Source organism: Drosophila serrata, unplaced genomic scaffold (assembly GCF_035046125.1).
Source record: "Drosophila serrata isolate PLE 108 unplaced genomic scaffold, ASM3504612v1 contig_347, whole genome shotgun sequence".
NCBI lineage: Eukaryota > Metazoa > Arthropoda > Insecta > Diptera > Drosophilidae > Drosophila > Drosophila serrata.
The window spans coordinates 714,933-735,259 of NW_028257245.1; the positions used below are offsets into that span (position 1 = coordinate 714,933).

Below are 20,327 nucleotides of genomic sequence, written 5' to 3' on the forward strand. Positions count from 1 at the left end.
ACCTGGCAAGGCGATCCGAGCCATAAAACCGCAGACTCCCGCTGCACAAGGAGAACGGATTCAGCGATTCTGAAAGGTGCTCCTCAGCGACGAATCATTTTCATACCATTTAATGTCAAAACAATTAAACTATCGAAAATTAGAACCACAAAAAGATCATGTTCCAAATTTTTTACGAGATGTTACAGTGGCCAAATATGTTGGAGTAATTGATAAATATTAAAGGAGTATGTCCTCAAAACAAAAACTTAAAATCAATTTCGCTTTGTTAAATTCATATTCATATCTTTGAATATCTTTCTACAGATTTATTATTATAATAACATAGCTTTTTGATTAATCCCTCATTTTTTCACAATTGCATTGCGACAAAATTGGATGTCAGTTGGCACACCTCTTGAAAATATTTAATTTGCTGAATTCCTTTGCTGATTTCTTCATAAATCTCATAAATTATTCAGCAGAGGAAAGAACAGTCAACCAATAATTTTCTGGTGAAACCATAAATATTTCCAGCCAAAGACTTACTGTGCTCACTGTTCAGGCGGGCCACTTAAATTAGTTAATGAGCTCTGCATGAGTTCGTCATGAAAAACCGCGAAACCTTAAAAACTAAAAAATAGACAACAAAAAAACAAAAAACGAAGAATAAACATAACAATATCCGCTGCAAACACAAAAATGCAAAGCCAAAAAGAAGCAGAACAAACACAGAGAATAATGGCAAAATCAATTTAAAGGTGCGGAGTCGGAAAGTGGCAAACAAATTGGCAAAACGACAGAAACAAGCTAACACAACACAGAAGTAACCAAGACTGAAATTTGTTTCTGCAATTGCTGGCAACATTGAACTTTAAATGGTAGCAGAGAGCCCCACATGTGATTGCGATTCTCGATCTGTTTGGAATTATTTTTCTATATATATATATACATATCTGTAAAGTATTTGTACCTGTATCTGCGATGACATCGAAACTGGAAGCCATTGGCCCGGACTCTCGGGCCAAGTACGTCACTGATGATGATGATGATGAAGATGAAGATGAAGATGATATGGCAGAAAACGCCATTGCGATCGATCGATTTTCCCAGCAGCAAATTAATTAAAGTACAATTTTTAGAGTACAAGCCATACAAATTGCCAAGAGCAGCCATGCAGCAACACCTTGACCTTCGGCGATGATAAATGGTTGGGCGAAGATCGCCAGAAAGAAATTTTGCTACAATTTTAATTAAAGCCAAACAAGCCGTTGAGCAGATCAAAATTGGTTTGAGGAGTGTGGAGTGCCTGGGTAAGGTAAGTAAAATAATATAGCCACAGTCATAAAAGGCCAACCGGAAGCGAAAGGTCACTGGCAAGGCCTGAATAATTGCTCGTCCAGTGCGTTAAACGCACAATAACGAACATTTAAAAGTCAATTATGGAGCAGAGCGCATCTCCGATTCGAAGGTTCGCCTCGGAATTGATTCCGTCAGTTGCCTTGCTGTGTATTCTGAAATGCTGAAAGTTGCTCAATTTGTCAGAGACCACCTCCTCCTCCTCCTCGTGCTACTGTCAGTAATTTATTGATTTCATTTTATTGCACATCGATTGAACACACACACATTGCCTGGCATTGTTCGCACACGCATCGGCTCCTTAATTTTAATTGCATTTCCATCGACTTACAACTAATTCAAGCGGCACGGCGCCCAAGTAACAATAAATGAGATGGAAATTACTTAATATCTAAGTTAGCATTTAAACACGATTCGAATTGGTAGAATGTCATTATTTGGTATTTGGTTGAAGCCGCAGAACAATGGCTTCGGCCATTTGTGGGGCGTATGTTCTGTGAAGAATTTCTTGAAGCGATTTTAATGGTATTTTTAACGGGTTAATCGATAAACAGATCTTATGATTAATTGGATTCAAGGATTTGTGGTATTGCAATTCAATAAGAAATCATTTCTGGCTTGTGTTAATGGTCAGAAGACCTTGTAAACTAAAGGAAATTTGGAATATGTTATAAAACTTTTAATTTTACATTTATTATATTTTTTTTTTTTTAAGAACTTGAGACAACTTTTGTAATTTCAGGAATATTTTACTTTGTGTCTTTGCCACTTTACTCTTTCGCTTATCCTGCGAAAATCCTTAGTCAAGTGAGCTTAGAACTCTTGAAGGAGTCAATGAAGAAGGCTCATTTTTTAGCCAAAGAGCCTTCAATTAACTAAAACCGAATCTGTAGAATGTAGAATATTGCACTTCGATTTAGAGCATCGTGTAAGGTGTATTAGAACTAAGTTAACAATTACTTATAGCCTAGATTGCACTTTAGGCCGCTTTTATTGGGCCTGACTCAATGCTTGGCGCCACTCTCGAAGCTGACGTCCGCGTGAAAGCCCGAGTCGTCGGCGTGATAGATCACGTTCTGGATGCGTCCGTCCGGCAACAGGATGTGGTACTGTCCGCGTGTCACGCCGTGCAAGTCACGGTTCTGCTTGTGGCCAAAATCGTTGCCGGTGTGGAAGTCACGTATGCGATAGCCAAACGCATACTTTGAGGCGTACTGATGCAGCTGCAACGAAGATGCAAAGATATACATATGTATGGATCTAAGTATATCTGGATATAAGTTGGTTATGTATTTGGCAAGATTGTTCAGTAAACCGATAAGTTGCATTCATCGAGTGGGTGAGGGAAGGGGATAAGAGCTTCTGGCTTCATCACACGCCCATATGCACATTCCACACACTGCTGCAGTGGGGAATTCGTGCGCATGCTGAAAAGTATGCGATGCAAAATGCATTAAGCACACTGTCATGTACACTGTACAGTGAACACAAGGGGGGCGGTGACAATGCGCAGACAAAATAATAAAATAATGGAAAGAGATGCGACTTGCTGATTGAAAGAAAAATATGTACTTGAGGTATGTTGAATGGGCTATGTTTAGGTTTTTAAATGAATTTGATCTAAAAAATATTTCAAAAAGTATAAAAATCCTTCAGAAAATTTTAAAATTCTCTTACAAATGGGAGAACTGTAGAGTAATAAATAAACTAGAAATAAAATCATTGTCTTCTTAATTAAGATCGTAATTAATAGACTTTATCAGAACATAGCCTAGCTCGCTCCCATCATCAATCATGGTTTTAAAGCCCTTAAAAATGCATATAAAAGCATTAAATGAAAAGTTTAAAGCACCAAAATTTGTTTAAGTTTTAAGATGTACAATTTTGTATCCTAATTTTGCACACCTTCTTAGGTTAGTTTAGTGATTTTTATGGCTTCTTGAAACATTCATCTTTCATACTGTTCCAAAAGGGTATCCCTCTTGTCCAAATGTTACCAATGAAGTCCCAAAAAAGGGAACTTGGTTGTTTTCGGGAACCATAGCTGGAGGAGGAGCTGATGATGATGATGATTGGACTGCCAGCAGAGTCGGGGGGTATGGATATATAGGAGGTCTGTCACTCGCACGGCTCCGTTTGTTATGCATGCGATTGTAAATTGTATCGAGGCGGGAGGCGCGTGCGTAATGAAATTTGCAACAAAATACGAGACCAAGTCCCCAAGTCCCCCACGGTTTGCCTAACCCCCAAAATCTGTGGCACTCGCTGTGTGCAGCATAGATTTCGTTTTGTTGCTGTGTGTCGTGAACAATTTGGGTTTTGCCTTTTTATTGTAAGTATTTCGCATTTCAGCGGAATGGAAGTGGAAATGGAAGTGGAAGTGAAATAAGCGAGCGTGTGAGCCAAATTTCGCCAGGATATGGCGGGCGGATGTGGCGAGGGGGATGCGTGTGCGTTTCCGTTTCCGCTCATTCAAATGCTCGGGATCTCGGCGACAATTGTTGGCAACTTTCGCTACATGTTTCTCTCACTCTCTGCGGTTTTTATGGAGCCCGGTTCCAAGATTTGTGGCAAACTTTTTGATATGTTAATGAGTTGTAAATTAAGTTTAATTAAGTTACATTGTCGACTAGATTTTACATTATTTTGTCGCCGCTTTACCGAAATGCGAAATGTTATTCCGTGTGCTGCCACAAAGCAACAAAAGTTTCTTCAGACTTTAGAAAATTTATAGACCTATCAAGAGGGAAGTGTTGAGTGTCGAGTGGAATTCCCTCTTGATTACAAGCCTGATTGACATTTGTTTTAGCGAGTTTTTACTTTCAAGTATGGAAGTTTCCCCTTCCAAACACGATGAACATAATTAATAAATTCTCTGCTCCAGCAATTTGCCAACATTTGCACTTAAATTCTTTTTTTTAGCGAACTTCTTCTTGGTCTCGTTATGAAATGCAAAAAATATTTCTGCTGCATTGTGGCAATGGTTAGGGCTTCATTAACAGCACGGCAAAAATGTTAATAGATTGCAATATGTCTGGGTATAAAATTGAAAAAAAAATTCGCAATAAACCAGAGCACTGGGGAAATATGCAAATTTGTGGAGAACGTCCAGACAAGATACAAAAAACTTACTGCAAGGCTTTGCAGTTTGGAATTTCATTACCAGTTGATTTGATTAAAGTGAACATAATTACATTGCAGATGAAAAAAAAAGTTGAGGAGGCGAAAACGAATGTTTGCTTTGGAAAAACAAGCTAAAAATGTATTTATTCGACAATTGAATACCCGGTTATCGAAAAATGACAAAATGGGGTCTACTTTTAGGTGCTAGAATTACGAATATTGAATTCAATATCTTAATTTCTACGGTATTCTCAATTTATTTATAGGTAAAACAAGTTTAGATGCTGTGTTATATATACTTTCTAAAGGAATACCCGGTCACCGTATTATGAAAAAGCATGGCCTACTTTTAGGTCCGAAGTCCCATGTTTTTAAATGGTTTATAGTTATCATAATCTTTATTACAAAACTTTATTTGTAAGTAAAGCAAACCTACTATATACTGGTAGTACTTCTTGACTACCAGGTATACCTATAAAGCCAAGCCAAGTGGAAGCCGAATCAGATCACGTACCATATTGGACTGGACAGAACTGGGAGAGCTTTATCCACTTTTTCCGATGACGTGGCCAGTTTTTTGTGCCACCGTCGCCATAACCATAGCCATCGGCATCGCCATCGCCATTGCCATCGTTGGCTAAATAGATAGATGGATGGCGGCGAATATTTGCCTGGCCAAATATGACAAAAGTGCATTTCGGGACAAGGTTTATTGCCGGACTCGGATTCCATTGGCACTATATATATTTTTCTGTTTGCATTTAACACGTTTCCACTAGCCGGGCACATTGGCTTTTAGCGAATTGTGCAGCGGGTCGAGTGCGAAATGCAATTTGGGGCCAAACTACGTGAGTTCGTTTAGTTGCGAGTGATCAGATGGCCGAAGTATGTCCAAATTGACATGCCGAGCAGCTTCCAACTTTCTTTCCTGTCCCCAAAAGCAATAAGCCACTACCTCCTCCAGCTCTATACAGTTGGCTCTGGTAACTTAATGCGCCATTCCCACTGCCACTGCCACTGCCACTCCTGCTCCGAAAAACCCATTCCCAGCCCTAACGAGAAATGCCTTTGACATTGGACATTCAAGCTGAAGGCGTTGCCTGACTTTTATTTCTTTTAATTTGCATGTAATCAGCATTGTTTCTGCGCAGCATCCTCAACCTCCTCCCGGCTTTGTCATCTCATCTGCGCTCATTAAAATGTTTTTGCCCTTTGTTTGGCCTGCGGCATTGGACTGGCCTTAACCCCTGACTGTCCCGCACTCTCGACCGGCTGACTGGCCGACCTTGTGGTTAACCCTTGCGGCCATCGGGGCCCAGGATGTTCATTATCCGTGGGTGTGGCACAAATCATTGTGTGACTTGATTTCACTCTGATTTTCCACTTAATTCGATTTGTTGTTTGGCTGTCAGGTTTTTGCGGTTGAAACATCAAGAAACGTTGACAATTATAATGCCCCGTGGCAGAGTCCAAGCAAAAAATAAAGGGTTTAAAATTAATCAAGAGAAATGAAAGAGATTTGTGATATAGAATATACAAGTTCATATTTGAAATTCAATGAATCGTTAAGCTTATAAGATATACTCGACATTTTTAGAAAAGCAAAAGCAGTTTAACATTAAATCCCTCTCCTTAGTATTATCTTAACAGTTTCAATTTAAAGGTATAATAATGTCTGTATATTGCAAGCTTAGGAAGGTCTAATTTAGGTAGCAATGAGCAATGAATTTCGTTGAATTAAAATTAAATTTTCACATGACTCAAACTGCAGGAGTCCCCCTCCTGTAAGCTCATTCTTAGCCATTCAAATCGTTGCGTTTGCTACCCTCTTCAATTAGCTCATGATTTGCACTCAGCCGGAAAGGATTGCCAGCTCCTCTCCGTACACTAATCCTTGTTGGGTAACTAAAGCCGCCGCCCCTCCCCCCCTAGAATCTCCCAACCCAATCCGAGCATCCAAAGCCGATGCTCCCTCTGCCTCTGATGCCCCCGAGTGTTGCGTTTATTATTCACACAATTCGTTTAAGCGCTGCAAACACCTCGTACCGAAACCCAAAAACCTCAAGGGACACTGCCAGAGATTCCATGGGTAAGTCGGGGGGGCATGTGGCAGTTGCAGCTGCATGCTCATTTAAAATTGAACAAGGACTGGGATGGGACCGAGTCCGAGCCAAATCGCATTTAAATGGAAATAAATGTTGTGTCCAAACAATTTACAAAAACCAATTTTACAATGTAATGCGTTCGGAGCCGCCCCAGTGCCATGTGTTTGTGGGTGGCGGCGGCGTTGGTGGCTACGGATGTGGGACTTGTCTGGCCCGACTTGGGTCTAGGGGTGAGATGGAGGGAACTGGAGGCTGGCCAGTGTGAAAATCCGCATCAAGTGGAACGTGTTCAACAGCGTTCGTCAGGCAAATGAATGTCCTGGGCTCGTTGATGCCACACGGCAGCCATTGACACAATTGCCGAGCAACGAAACTTTTTGGCCACGCAATTATGAATGGAGGCAGGAGCAGAAGCAGGAGCTGCTCCAGATCCTGGGCGAAAACCGCAGGACGATGATTAGACCAGTGGACCGACCTCCTACGAAAATTGTTGTATAATTTACCGGCGAGTGCCGGAAAATGTGCAGGGAATGGGAAATTTTAAATGCAACCTCCCACAGTTTTTATGGCTCGCTTGTTAGCAATTTTCCTGCTCTAACCAAAATTGAGTTATCAGTTTGTTGGCTCTGCGCTCGGGCTGATTGCGTGACAGCTGCTCCTGCCCCCAGTTTCCAGCTCCTCCAGCTCCTCCGGCTCCATCCTCCTCTTCATCCCTTTTATCCCGGCTCGGATTCGAGTTGGAAAAAATCCATCTAACGAAATGGCAGAGCAGCAAGAAAAATGTCAAACTACGTGATTTTTATGCGAATGTGACTGTCAATACGTTGCAAACATCATTGGAATAGGAATACGAATAGGAATAGGAACAGGAGCAGCAGCCGGAGCCGCAGCCGGAGCCGGAGCTGGAGCAGGAATAGCAATGGAGCTGGGACCGACTACTACACATAGTTTTTGCAACATTTCACCCTTCTCTGCGGACAGGAATATTAGCTGCAGTCGGGGAATGTGGTTTATTATGGGTAGCGAATGAAGTGAAGCTAATTTAAAGTCAACCATGGGGTCAGGGATGTGCCGAGTGAGCGCCCAAAGTTGTCAATTTCGGTTGGCTTTTGTTCGGAGGCCGCTTCACTTGCAAATGCTTCCCTTTAAAGGGGCACAAAACACCAAAGCCAAACCATCAATTGCACGACAAAGGCACTCGAAACACATTAGCAACACATGCCCAGAGGATCGCAGAGGAAAGTCAACCTTTTTGGGCTCGTAAAGCACTCGAGAAAACCCTTTTGTCGAGTGATTTTCAATTCTAGAGAACCGAGAACTTATAATCGAGGAACATGTGTTGGCCCGGGCTCCATTAAATAAAACTTAAATCCCTGGCAACCTCTTTTCAACACTTGCAAAAATATGTTGCTCCCACACCACACTTTTGGCTAAAACGCAGAAGAAGGGACAAAGAAAACAAGCAACAGCAAAAGGGTTGAAATAAAAATGAAATTAAAATATGTGAGTGGGAAACGGAAAATATTGCACCTGCGGATGGCAAGAAAACACAAACAGTTGCCAGTGAAATACAGTGAAAACTTGGTAAGGGAAATAATAATACTCTTAGCTCATTATAAGGTTTGATTTTATATTAAATATTTTGTAAAGTAACCTCTGTTGCTACTTCTAGTTACAGAATCTTTTCATATTTTCACTTTAAATTGTTAAAAAAATATATATTGAGAGAGTGAAAAATGGTTGGACAATTATCAAAATAATTTATGGAAATCATTTATAACTCTTCTCTTTACCAAAATTACTTGGATAAGCATTCAAACTTATCTTTTTAGGTAAATGTTGGTATATATTGTTGCAAACTTGTAAATAAACCTAAATTAAATGATAAAGAACATCTCTATTTATACCTTAAATAATGCTAATTTTTAGTGCTATGTAAGCCACATTGTGTGAAATGGCTAAAACCACTTAATTCCATTCGACTTGCAGAAGTTCAGGCCACGGAAGTCCGCCTGTAAGGGCCATGACGGACTGAGTGACGACCATTACCGACCATTTCGACCACAATAAAATGACAAATGCCCGAAAAATCTGACCATGTCCGCACACGTTAGAAGGAGCAGCAGATGCCGTCAAACAAGTCCCAGGATGGGCATTGCAACGGCATGCTGGGCCATCGGTCCTCGACTCCGGAAAATACCCCCAAAGCGGCCTAACCTCCACCTCCCGCCACCCCTTAACTTGAGCCTAACAAGTGTCGTTTGCCTGTCAGAGGCGGACGAATCGGACGGACAGAGAACAACGACGAGGAGGAGGAGGAGGAGGTGGACAGAGAAGGAGCAGTCGCAGTAGCAGGACCAGGACAATGCCTGGCCCATCATGACCATCGGGCGGCGATTTTGGGGTTTTAACAACCAGACCGACCGAGCGACAGGCAATGGGGCTTAGTCCGATGACGACAAGTCCACAGCCACTGGGACGGGTACAAGGCGAAAGCCTATTAAAAATCATGCTAAACGGCAGTAAAACAATGTGTGTTTCGGCACCAGCTATGTAGCTCCACAGCCACATCCAGTTTTCTGGCCTTGTTTACTGGCTCTGGCTGCTGCACTCTTGGCCAGCTTAATGCGCATTAACGCTAAAGTCGAGAGATGCAGGACAAGATATCTCCGTTGCAATTTGGTGACGCCAATAAATAAAACGTAATCAGCTTTTCGCCCACGACCCCTGCCTCCGTTCCCCTTCCGAGAATCAAATCAAATTGCTGCTGTTCGCTGCAAAATAAAATAAGAGATACTTTTGGCTGAGCTCGAAAACAATTTTAAGTCGATTGGCAGCGACAACAAGGGAGGACGGGAATCGCTACAGGAATACCAGTGTATTGTCGTATCTCATAGAATGTTGTCCTTTGTGCGTAGTTTTTTATAGATTTCCATGAATTTTTTGACTGTGAAAATAGAGTTTTGTGTTTGAAATAAAAGAGTTTTGCCTGAAATCTAAAATTGTAACGCTTTGAAAGATTGTGTTTTAAGGATTCACAGAAATCAGTGAGTTTGTAAGAATAATATTTGAGAGGTTTTCAAATTTAGTTTATATTTTACTCAGTAAAATAAAACTATTAAAAGCATAAATTGTAGAAGTATATCCTTTCAATAGATAGATACATTTAAATCTTAAAACGATTAAGTATTTGGATTTACATATTATATCTTGATCTGCAGAGATTTATTATTACTACAATTGTAATGTATATATTTATGGTTTTCCTACACCCAATGTTCCCCTATTTGTGGGTTTAAGTTTCCCATTTCCTGAATAAATTTTCGTAGATTATCTCAAATCTCGTACTCCTTGAATCCAACTTCTGATAACCGAATATATAGTTCTAGGCAAGTCAGTTATGAAGTTCATTTTATTCGTACGCCGGTAGAGAACAGATCGTTTCGTTTTAGTAAGTCCACAGAAAAATTCTCGGTCAACCTAATTCACCCGAGTTACTTTTGATGAACTTTCGGTTTAATTGAAACAAAAAATAAAAAATTAAAAAAAATTAAAAAGAGAAAAAGAACTAAAAAAGGGTAGAGAAATTATTCTCGTGTGTGAATTGAAACAGACATCTTTGCACAAGTTACCGGTGTTGGTTTGTTGCGTTCGCTGGGTTTATTATTTGAAAGTCGACACTTGTTTTGCGGAGTGAACTATCGACCATTTAAGATGAACAAGATGGGGCGCTTCCAGAGCTCCTTGAAGACTGCCTCGCGGGTCCTGTGCAACCCGCGCGCCTTGTTCGCCGATCCCGTTCGTTTTACCTGCGCCGACTCGAAGGCGAAGATGAGGGGCGTGGTCGTTGGCCTGTACCAGAAGGAGGGCAACAAGGATCCCAGACTCACGCCCGCCGGCCAGACCATTGACAACAGGGTGAAGGGTAAGCTGATGAAGGCGATCTGCGAGACGAAGCTGGACGGGCGCCTGGGTCGCGGCAAGGTCTTCCACAATCTGGACCCCGAATTCGCAGCGGTGGCCGTCGTGGGTGTTGGCCTGGAGGGCATTGGCTTTAACGAACTAGAGATGCTGGACGAGGGCATGGAATTTGTCCGTGTGGCTGCCGGAGTGGGCGCCCGGGCTCTGCAGGAGCAGGGCGTCACCCAGGTGCTAGTCGACGGCATGGACTACGCGGAACAGGCGGCCGAGGGCTCTCAGCTGGCTGTCTGGCGTTTTACGGATAACCTGGCCAAAAAGAACATGCCATCAATTCCCACACTTGATCTGCACGACTCGGCAGACCACGAGGGCTGGACGAGAGGCATCTTCAAGGCTGAGGCCCAGAATCTTGCCCGTCGGCTGAGCGATGCCCCGGCCAACTGCATGACCCCCACCATGTTCGCCCAGAACGCTGTGGACGCCCTGTGCCCCTGCGGCATAACCGTCGAGGTGCGCACCATGGACTGGATTGAGGCCCAGCGGATGAACGCCTTCCTGATGATCGCCAAGGGCAGCTGTGAGCCGCCAGTGCTCCTCGAGCTGAGCTACTGCGGCACCGCGCCCGATGACAAGCCCATCCTCTTCGTCGGCAAGGGCATCACCTTCAACTCTGGAGCCCTGAACCTGCGGCCCTGCAAGGGAATGGAAGAGTACCGTGGCAGCATGTCTGCCGCCGCCTGCTGCGTGGCCATGATGCGATGCATCGCTGCCCTTTCCTTGCCCATCAACGTCACCTGCATCATTCCACTGTGCGAGAACATGCCGTCGGGCATGTCGGCCAAGCCAGGCGACGTGGTCACCCTGCTCAACGGCAAGTCGATGGCCGTGCGCGATCTGGACAAGGCCGGAGTGGTGGTGCTCTCGGACGCGATACTCTATGGCCAGAAGACCTACCTGCCCCGTCTGGCGGTGGACATTGCCACGCTAAACACTGGCGTGAAGAAGGCATTTGGTGGCGGTGCCACCGGAATCTTTTCCAACTCCCACTACATTTGGAAGCAGTTCCAGCGTGCCGGTTCCATCTCTGGGGATCGCGTGTGGCGCCTGCCCCTGTGGCATTACTACAAGAGGCAGGTCACCGACGAGCGCTCCTTCGACCTGAGCAACAATGGCCGTGGACTGGCCACCTCCTGCCTGGCAGCTGCCATTCTTCACGAGCTGGTTCCCTGCGTGGACTGGGCGCATCTGGATACCCGCGGCACAGGCCTGATTTCCAAGTACGGCTTGGTGCCCTATCTGACCAAACAACGGATGACCGGACGTCCCACACGTACACTTGTTCAATTTGTCTACCAAATGGCTTGTCCGGATATGAAGTAAGGTGTCGATTGCTGAGCTCCGTGATGGTTCTGTTACCGTGTGATATGCACTCAATTACCGAGGCGATGCGTTCTTTCGCATTTATATATGCTATGTATTGATATTTAAAAGTAAATTAAGGGTTTTCGGCGTCAAATTGAACTATTTTCCCCTTGGATTGGGCTTTTAAAAGCTTTCTTTAAGAAATCTAGAAAATATTTAACCGATTTCTTGGTTACATTCTTAATCAGATTTCCCTTAAACTCTCTATTTAACCAGAGTTTCCCCACAACTGCATCCTTTTTTTTTACATTTCCCTTTCTGTCTGGTCGCAGATACACAGATACACATATACACGCATCTTCAAGATACTTTTCTGTGGCCTTTTGCCTGGCTGCGCACAAAGGCGCGCCTTACCTTTCGGTTGGCCAAAGAAATACAGATAAATTAAATGCAAGGAACCCAGCCAGGGGATCCTGCAAAGTTTTTCCGCCATTGAAGGAAAAATGTTAATTCCAAGACGCGTGTAGAGTCGAGTGCATTTTCCTGGCACACGCTTCAAGTGTTTGAGGTGAGCCAAATGAATATATATGTATATATACCCCGTATCAGATATCAATTGCTTCAGACAGCGCCCAAAAATATAGTGGCGTCGCATTGACACTCTTAGAAAAAATTATAAATAACAATTTCAAGGGGATATGTAAGGGGATAACATTTAAGAAACACTTTCAAGCTGAAAACTGAGAAAAATGGCACTTCAAGTGTTTTATAAATATTATTAATCCTTTGATAATCATTAAAAAAGCATTAAGAATGCTTTCTTCTTATTTTTAACTCTTGCAGAGAAACATATAATAAAAAGTTTAAAACAGGTTTTCCCTAGTACAGAAAAAATATAATATTATAACTTGAACTCTTTTTTCTAATGAATATAAGAAGCACAGACACTTCTCTCTGTGTTCCTTCACAGACTTCTGTCGGAAGGGATAGTACTATATAGTAATGAAAGACGAAGTCGTTTGCATTGCTTTTGTGGCTGCGTTGCCAGGTAGCAGACTCAGGCTGGGACGGATTCGGGGCCGGGGGAAAGGACTCTGGCTAACGACATTGAAAATGCTTGTCGAACTTAAAAATTATTCGATTAAGTGCATTACCGGCGAGACATGGATCGGCAATCAAACTGAATTGCACACAGACTCCAGTGACTCGGGGAGACTGCTGAAATTCGAGGGGTTGCAAAGGGGGCGGCGGCGGCTGGGGATTCCCATTGTTGTGACTGGCGGCGCAGTGGAGTGTCTGCTCCCATATCCATTTGGAACTGGTCCTGGTCCTCGTTCTCTCTTCGTCCTGCAAATGTTCCTGCTCTTGTCCTGCACCCCATTCCCGTGTTTGTTTGTGGCCGTCTTATTTATGTTGATTGTGTTTTTGCCTATGCCAATCAATGGGGCACGCTTTCAGGGAGTGCTAAGCCTTTTGTGGAGCGCCCCAAGGTATGCTTTAATTTAATGCATTTCGGGGAGCTCACTCTTCATGGGTACAGTGGGGCCTGTACTTCATGAACTGCATATGTACAATGCAGTTATTGAAAAGCATAACTCTACGGTATTGGTTCAATATATAATATTATATATCCCCCTCTTTAAATATCAACTTGAGAAAAACTAAGTTTATATTAAATTCTTAAACTGATATAATATATTTTTTGAGGCTATGCCTTGGGAAAGTTCACCTGCCTTCGATTGTATGCCAGGGGTAATTAACTCTAAGCCTCTTAAGCCCCCAAACCTTCGAACCCCTTACTCACCGACTTATCCTCCTGGCTGTGAACAAAGTGCAGCCCATTCACGCCCTTGTCCGCATCCAGTTCCGCTGGCAGTACAGTGGCCACCAGTCCATGATGATGGTGCTCTTGAGGGTGTTCCAAGTGCGGATGTTGGTGCTGGATTTGGTGCTGGACGTGATGCTGAATCTGGGGCTGAATCTGAGGCTGAATCTGATGCTGAACCTGATGCTGATGCTGGAGTGTGGCCACCGTTGGATGGTGCACCACATGCTCCACTGTGGTCACCTCAGGCTCCTCTATATGCGGCACACCCTCGTATCCATTGGACAGGCCATGACCGTGGGTATAATCAATGTAGGAACTGGGCGTAGGCAGCTTGGTGCTAGACACCGGGGGCAGCTCCTTCACATCGTTGTTGCCGGGTTCGATAATGGGCACATACTGCTTGGTCTTGGCCATGCCGATGAGTCTACCCGGCTGAATGCCCAGGTGTCCGTGCTCTGCCAGAGTCTTCAAAGTGGGAGCAGGGGCTGCACCCTGGCCGGGATGGAAAAGGATCGGAGCGGTGCTATCCTGTGGACGATCCACCAGCTGCTTGCCCTGCCGTTGAAGCTTAGCCTGCATCTCCTTGGCCAAAAGGTAGGTCAATCCATGGATCTGGTCATCCGGCGACTTGCCAATGAGAGTGGACAGCTGCTGGAACTCGGGCAGCTGCTTGTAGTGCTCCTTAAGGCTGTCCGCCGGGGCGTGGTACTCGATCTTGATCAGGGGCGAGGCCTCCGGCTGGACTTCGTACTGATACTGCTGCTCCTGGTGGGTTCCGTAGATGGCAGGCGATTCGGCCAGCAGGGGATCCGGCTTGGAGGGTCTGAACTGCGGTACAATCACGTCCAGGGATTGGGTGGGTGGCGGAGCCAGCTCAGCGGTGTAGGTATGGTGCACTTCCTCCACGGCCACCGTGGGAGCTGGGCCCGCCTCCTGGACCACAATGGGTTGGGCAATGGTGGGAGCGGGAGCCACATAGTTGGGCTTGTAGATATACCGCAGTTGCTCCACCACAGGCACCGGCTGAATGTGCACCTGGACAGGAGCTGGAGCCGGGGCAGGAGCTGCCGAGGGTTCCGCTGTCTTGTGAATATACTTGACGTAGTTACCCAGAGGCTTTAGGCCGTAGGCCACCGGTTTGGCCTTATAGTGCTCGTAATCGGACTTCTGGGCAGGCATATACTTCACGTATGCTTTACCGCCATGACCGTCCTTCATCAGATGACCGATGACCTTCTGGACTTCGTGGGGCAGAGCACTGAGGGATTTTTTGGTCTTTACATGTCCGGAGCTGAGAGGTGACTCCTTGTAAACGTACATTCTCTTGGTCTCTGCCGTGGCCTCACCCGTGAGGATGTCATTGTCCTCCATCCTGGGCGTGGTTGAGGTCACCTGAGGGCCTTGGGTTTGGTTCTTCGAATGAGTTTCCATAGTCAGCAGAGTGGGAGTCTCGGGGATTAACTGCTTCCCAGATCTCTGGGGCAAGGGCTTGGCGTCCGCCAACTCAAACTTGATCATCTGCGGAGCGGAGCGCTTGGAGCGCTTCGTTTTGCGGATCCTTACTTGCAATGTCTTCTTCCTCGTCTCCTGGGGCCTGGCTGACCTGGTGGCTTGACTCTCCAGATCCAGGGTTCGTGCCTTCTTGATCAGCTGGGCTGTGAGTGGATCCGGTTCCCGGGCATCCGTCTCCTCAAAGGGAATCATCTGAACCTTGAACTCCGCCGGCTGTTGACCACCAATGACAGAACGTCGCTGACGACGTGGCTTCCGGGATCGCACACTTTTGGTGGCCTGGGTGGCTTCAACAGCTGGTGTGGAGGGAGTGGTGCTGCTCTGAGGAGCGGAATTCGGACTCTCCTTCAGGGCCCTGGCATGATACTGCCGTAGGATCTTCTTCAGTTCCGGACTCGGTTCCACAGCATCCGACAGTTCGAAGCGCAGCATCCGCGGGGCTGTGGGCAGCTGGCGCTGCTCCCGCTTCACCCGGGATGGGATGTGGACAGGTGACCGAGTCTCCAGCTGCTCGTTGTACTGATTGAAGGCCGCCAGGTAGCTGTCGTCCGTGGGATTGTCAATGTGCCGCATGCTGCGGAAATTTCGCTGATCGAAGTAACGTTGCATGTCCTATAAATAATTTAAGATATAATATTATTAACTAAACTTAGAGGGGTTTCTTTTTATGAAATATTTACCTCATAAGTGGAGAAGGTTTCCAGAGTGGGCAAACGTTGCCAGGTATCCGTGGCCTGGCTTGCAGTCAGGATCAAAGCCAGGATCAGGACCTAAAAGCAAGATATAGGTTTTGTAGGAGTTTGCCAATGGAAAAATATATTGTGAGCAGAAGAACTGTCTCAATGGAAAGTAGAAATATAAATAAATACTCCCAAATGTAATGTCTTATACCTATGCATATAAACTAGTAATCAATAATATTTTAAACAAGATCCTTTGACTTTATTTAAAAAGTTCCCAAAGCAATAGGAAAAAACTTGTAATTCTTATAACTTAAGCTGCTTCTTTGCGTGTTTTCTTTGATTTAAACTTTCAAATATGCAATCCTTGGGTAACACGAAACCATTTGATAACCAATCTCAATGCTCACATCTCCACTGATCGCGCAAAAAAATAATAACAATTTATTTGACACCTGCGAGGGTTGAACCAACTTTGGTTTACATGAGCGCCCGCCCAGACCCATAAATAATCCGTTTATGTCCAGCGGACCACTTGCTTTTTGGTCGTCTGCCGACTTTCACTTTCCACCGGGCCCCATATGGACGGAAGCTGCCACAAATGTGGCTAAAGCAAGCTCGATTCTCGGCTTGGATTTGAGTTGCCATCTCTCCGTGGAGGGGAAAACATAAATAAATAAAATAAAATAAAACAAAACGAGTTGCGCACGCGCCATTCATCGTGGAGTTATTCTCCTTCGATCGGAGCAGAGCAGAGTTGGGTGTTGGATCGATCGACTGGCCTGGCTCATTCATGCATCCACTTTCACGTCAACATGTTGAACTTGGCTTTTATGGCCATTAAACTCATCGATTTTCGATTTCAATTGCTTTTCTTGCACTCTCGTTTTACGTAAGGCCAATTACGGTGCTGGGATCGGTCCGAGTTGTGATGCAATGCTGCGACCAGCTGTATCATTAACTTACATTTCGCGATGGACTTCGATAAGAAAGTCATGAAGGAATTTCAATGGATTTGCCTTAAACATTAAAGCTGAAACAGGAACTAAGTTTTGGAACAATAAATAACAAACTAACAAGTACTGATTTGTAATCAATAAACTGAGAGGTGAATTTACAATATCTTAACAGGTGCAAAAATAATTATTAAACACTCTGAAAGATTTATAAAAATATATCAAGCTCTTTATTATTTTATAAATAATCTACAAAATATAGCAAGAACTTGAAACACCAAACATTATCGAACATATGATCATCAGAATTTTCTCATTTCTTCAAGAATGATTCACTGGTATTAACTCTTATCCAAAACAATCATAAAGTTAATGCCAAAATGTCTTAATTTTGAAATCCAATGCAGCCAAGGGACGTATCTCTTAACCGCCTGCTGGCCATTTAACTAAGCCCATCGAGGCTAAATCCAAATGAACTGTCAACGGTCGTTAAAAATGCAACCGCGTAAACATTTAACGGCCGTTAAAACTGCGCCTGAGTGAATTTTTATGAACTTTGCCAGCATCAACGACTGTCGCCGCCCTAACCCTTTTTGGCGCCGTTTTTCCTCCCATTTCCACCCGCTGGACTGGGTTGGGCTGGGTTTTCCACCATTCACACCGTCCGACATGCCGGCCTAGCAACCTGCGAAGTGCACTTTTCCCCTCCACCTACCAGTTTCCTATAACCTCAACCTCAGGCTCACACAGTTGGGTTGCATAAAATTTTATGTGCCTTCTATTTAACACTTTGGCTTTGGGTTCCCTGGATATACTCTTCTCCTCTGGTTCAGTTTATTTTCCCGCCCGGAAAAGTGTCTTTTCATTTCAGTTGGGACACGCGTTGGATTCGTTTTAAAATTCAATAGAAAGGAGCGATAAAAATTGTTGCTATTTGCGTTTGTTTCTGTTCCCGTTTGCTCTGCCGGATTTTATGGCCTTAAAAGTGCTGCGAAAACTAGTTAACAATTCTTTTACGATCCGCTAAGAGGCGATGGCATCGGTACACTCCAAGGACATATTCTTCTTCTCCTGCGTCCTCGTCTATCTGCATTGCATTTGAAAAGTTTGCATTTGTTTTGACATTTGTTTGGAATTGAAACTTTAATATTTGCAAGGAGAGAAGAGAGGAGGAGACTCTGAGCTAAAGTTTGATTAAATTACTATTTTACAATTGTACATCTATGTACAGGATGCACTTATTGTTTTCTCAATTTTTGAGAGCAATAAAATTGCCTTCTAAAGTAAATAACTTATAAAAAATAAGAAATGAAGCTAACTTCGAGAAACCGTAGCTTGAATACCCTTTCAGTTTGTCAAAGGATAATGGCTTTGAATGTACAATCGATCATAATTAAGCCAATAATGTTTTAATTTTGACTGCAGATAGCATTTTAGAGTTGGCTTGTATTACGATAGCAAACATATTGGGTTTTTATATATTTAAAATATTAAAACTTTTAAAAATTATTGACAATTTTAATAAAGTTACGCCTTTCAAAAGTATGAAGAACTATTCTTTATTGATTCAGATTTTAATTGGAAATTAAAATATACATGACTTTTGGCAATTCTTGGCTTTTTTAAAAATTTCAAAAATCGATAAATTGGCAAATATTTTACAGGTTTAAAAATGTAAATTCTTATTAGATTAAAAAAAAAATTAGCTAGTAATGGTAATCAATAATATATAAGGTTTGTAGGATCAAAAATGTGTGCCTCCCTGCGTTGCAAGCTTAAAATTAAAATTATAGTATCCTGCAAGGGTATGACTATTTTTAGTTGTTTGCTTTAAGCAAATAGATGGGACAGAGCACTTTAATCAAGGATGACTGACAATATGTTTTACTTTTATTATTTTCTAATAAATGTATTGAAGTTGGAAATCAAAAAATTATATAAATTAAATTGAAAACTTGAATGATTTAATTTGGCTACTCTCAAAGATTTCCTTTAAAGAGTATTGTGACCATCCAATCAATACTATAGTAGTAGTACTCCCCTTTTCCCAACAAAAACCTCAACGTTCTCCTTCGCTTTCTTTCATGTTGGGCAGGTTGCTTCATTAAATGGTTTCTGTAATTGCTGTTTGGCCACAAGTTTGTATAATTGTTGGCTGCAATATGCGCTTACGGCTTCCTCTGTTGTTGCATGCAACAAGGCGGAAAAACGTGGCTCTGGCCCGGGGTGTGGGCCAAGACCCAGACCCAGAAGCCGAGCCAGACCAACACCAAGACCAAGACCAAGTCACAGCCAAGACTCCATGGAGAAAAATGGGAGTAGAGCAGGCGAAAAAGACACAGCTTGGGCTAATTGTTGGCAGTGGGAGCCGTGGAAGTTACCAACTGATTGTGGCTGCAGCTGCAGCGGCGGCAGTTAGAACCAGTTTCGGTCTTTTTCTAGGGCCAAAACCCAAGGCAAAGTCAAGTTCAATGCACATAAAAGACTTGACTTGGCAGTGGCGGAGGCGGCTGTGGCAACTGTGGCGGAGGAGGGGATGGCACTTCCTGGGCCACAAGGAAACTTCGGCTCAAAAGAAATGCAAGAAATGGCCGCAAACTTTTTTCCATCCACTTAAATTGCAAATTTCCAGTTTCGATTGCAAATGTTGCTGCATTTTCCTTTCGTCCGGCAGTTGGATATGGATTCCAACTGCGATTCGGTTAGATAACCATAAAGCGGGCCCGTGCCGGGGTCATAAAATCAAGAGAGCTTTCACACAAAGCGAAACAATCAATGCCAGTTGCGTAACGAATTTTCCCCAAAAAATAAAAGGAAGAGAGCAATGGAAAAGGCAAACAAAGCGAACGCATTGGAAATATTCGCATTCGGTTTATGATTTTTATGGCCGGTAATTAAATGAGTGCCGCAAAAAGCCTGGCCCCTGTTTCCTGGCTAATTGAAGTTCAAGTGCCAGTGCCTCGAACACGAAAATAAATTATTCGCAAAATGTGCGTGCCAAAAAAACAACAGAAATAAAATGAATTAAAAATACAAAAAAAAAGCGCACACACTGATGAAAAAATGTGGCAGGCCATATGGAATGACTGGATCGCCCATTTCCTGCCGCTGCACCGCTGCCAGACAGTTTCCCAGGCCATTTTCACCCGAAGACTTTTCCCGGGCGCTTGTTGTTTTCACGCCTCAGTTGGCCTTGCCGCCTTGTTGTCTGTTATTTATATTAAAATTTCAGAATGATGAACCCTTTTCCACTTACCATTAAGGTGGGGCCAGTGCCGCAGATAGCCATTTTCCTTGGATAATGTCGGACGTCGGCGGAAGTTCGGCCAAATGAGGCGTCAAGTTGCACGTGGCACGTTGCACTCTTCGCGTTTCCACCAAAGTGGCAGCTCAATTTGTAATTGTTGTTTAATTTTTTTCTCGGTTTTACTCCCACGATACTTTTCTTAAGTTCAGTATTTTTAATGCAATTTTAAGTGAGTTGTTGTTTGTTGAACTTTAT

The 20,327-nt window shown here is 43.6% G+C and overlaps 2 protein-coding genes across 3 annotated transcripts; one reads left to right on the forward strand and one right to left on the reverse strand.

Annotated features, from left to right (window-relative positions):
* Positions 1 to 2,342: 2,342 nt before the first annotated feature.
* Positions 2,343 to 20,114, reverse strand: Cpr50Ca (Cuticular protein 50Ca). 2 transcript variants are annotated; one of them, XM_086838265.1, is made up of 5 exons: positions 20,082 to 20,114; positions 15,870 to 15,959; positions 13,855 to 15,801; positions 13,654 to 13,788; positions 2,343 to 2,561 (listed from the first exon to the last, which is right to left on the reverse strand). In XM_086838265.1, the coding sequence occupies exons 1-5, from the start codon at positions 20,112 to 20,114 to the stop codon at positions 2,343 to 2,345; spliced, it is 2,424 nt and encodes an 807-aa protein (XP_086694391.1). The 2 variants fall into 2 exon arrangements, with proteins under 2 accessions (XP_086694391.1, XP_086694390.1); XM_086838264.1 differs by having other exon boundaries at positions 13,654 to 15,801.
* On the forward strand, positions 9,957 to 12,003 carry S-Lap7 (Sperm-Leucylaminopeptidase 7). The gene has a single exon (XM_020959873.2). It carries the CDS (start codon positions 10,281 to 10,283, stop codon positions 11,865 to 11,867), a length of 1,587 nt encoding a protein of 528 aa, XP_020815532.2. The 5' UTR covers positions 9,957 to 10,280; the 3' UTR covers positions 11,868 to 12,003.
* Positions 20,115 to 20,327: the final 213 nt, after the last annotated feature.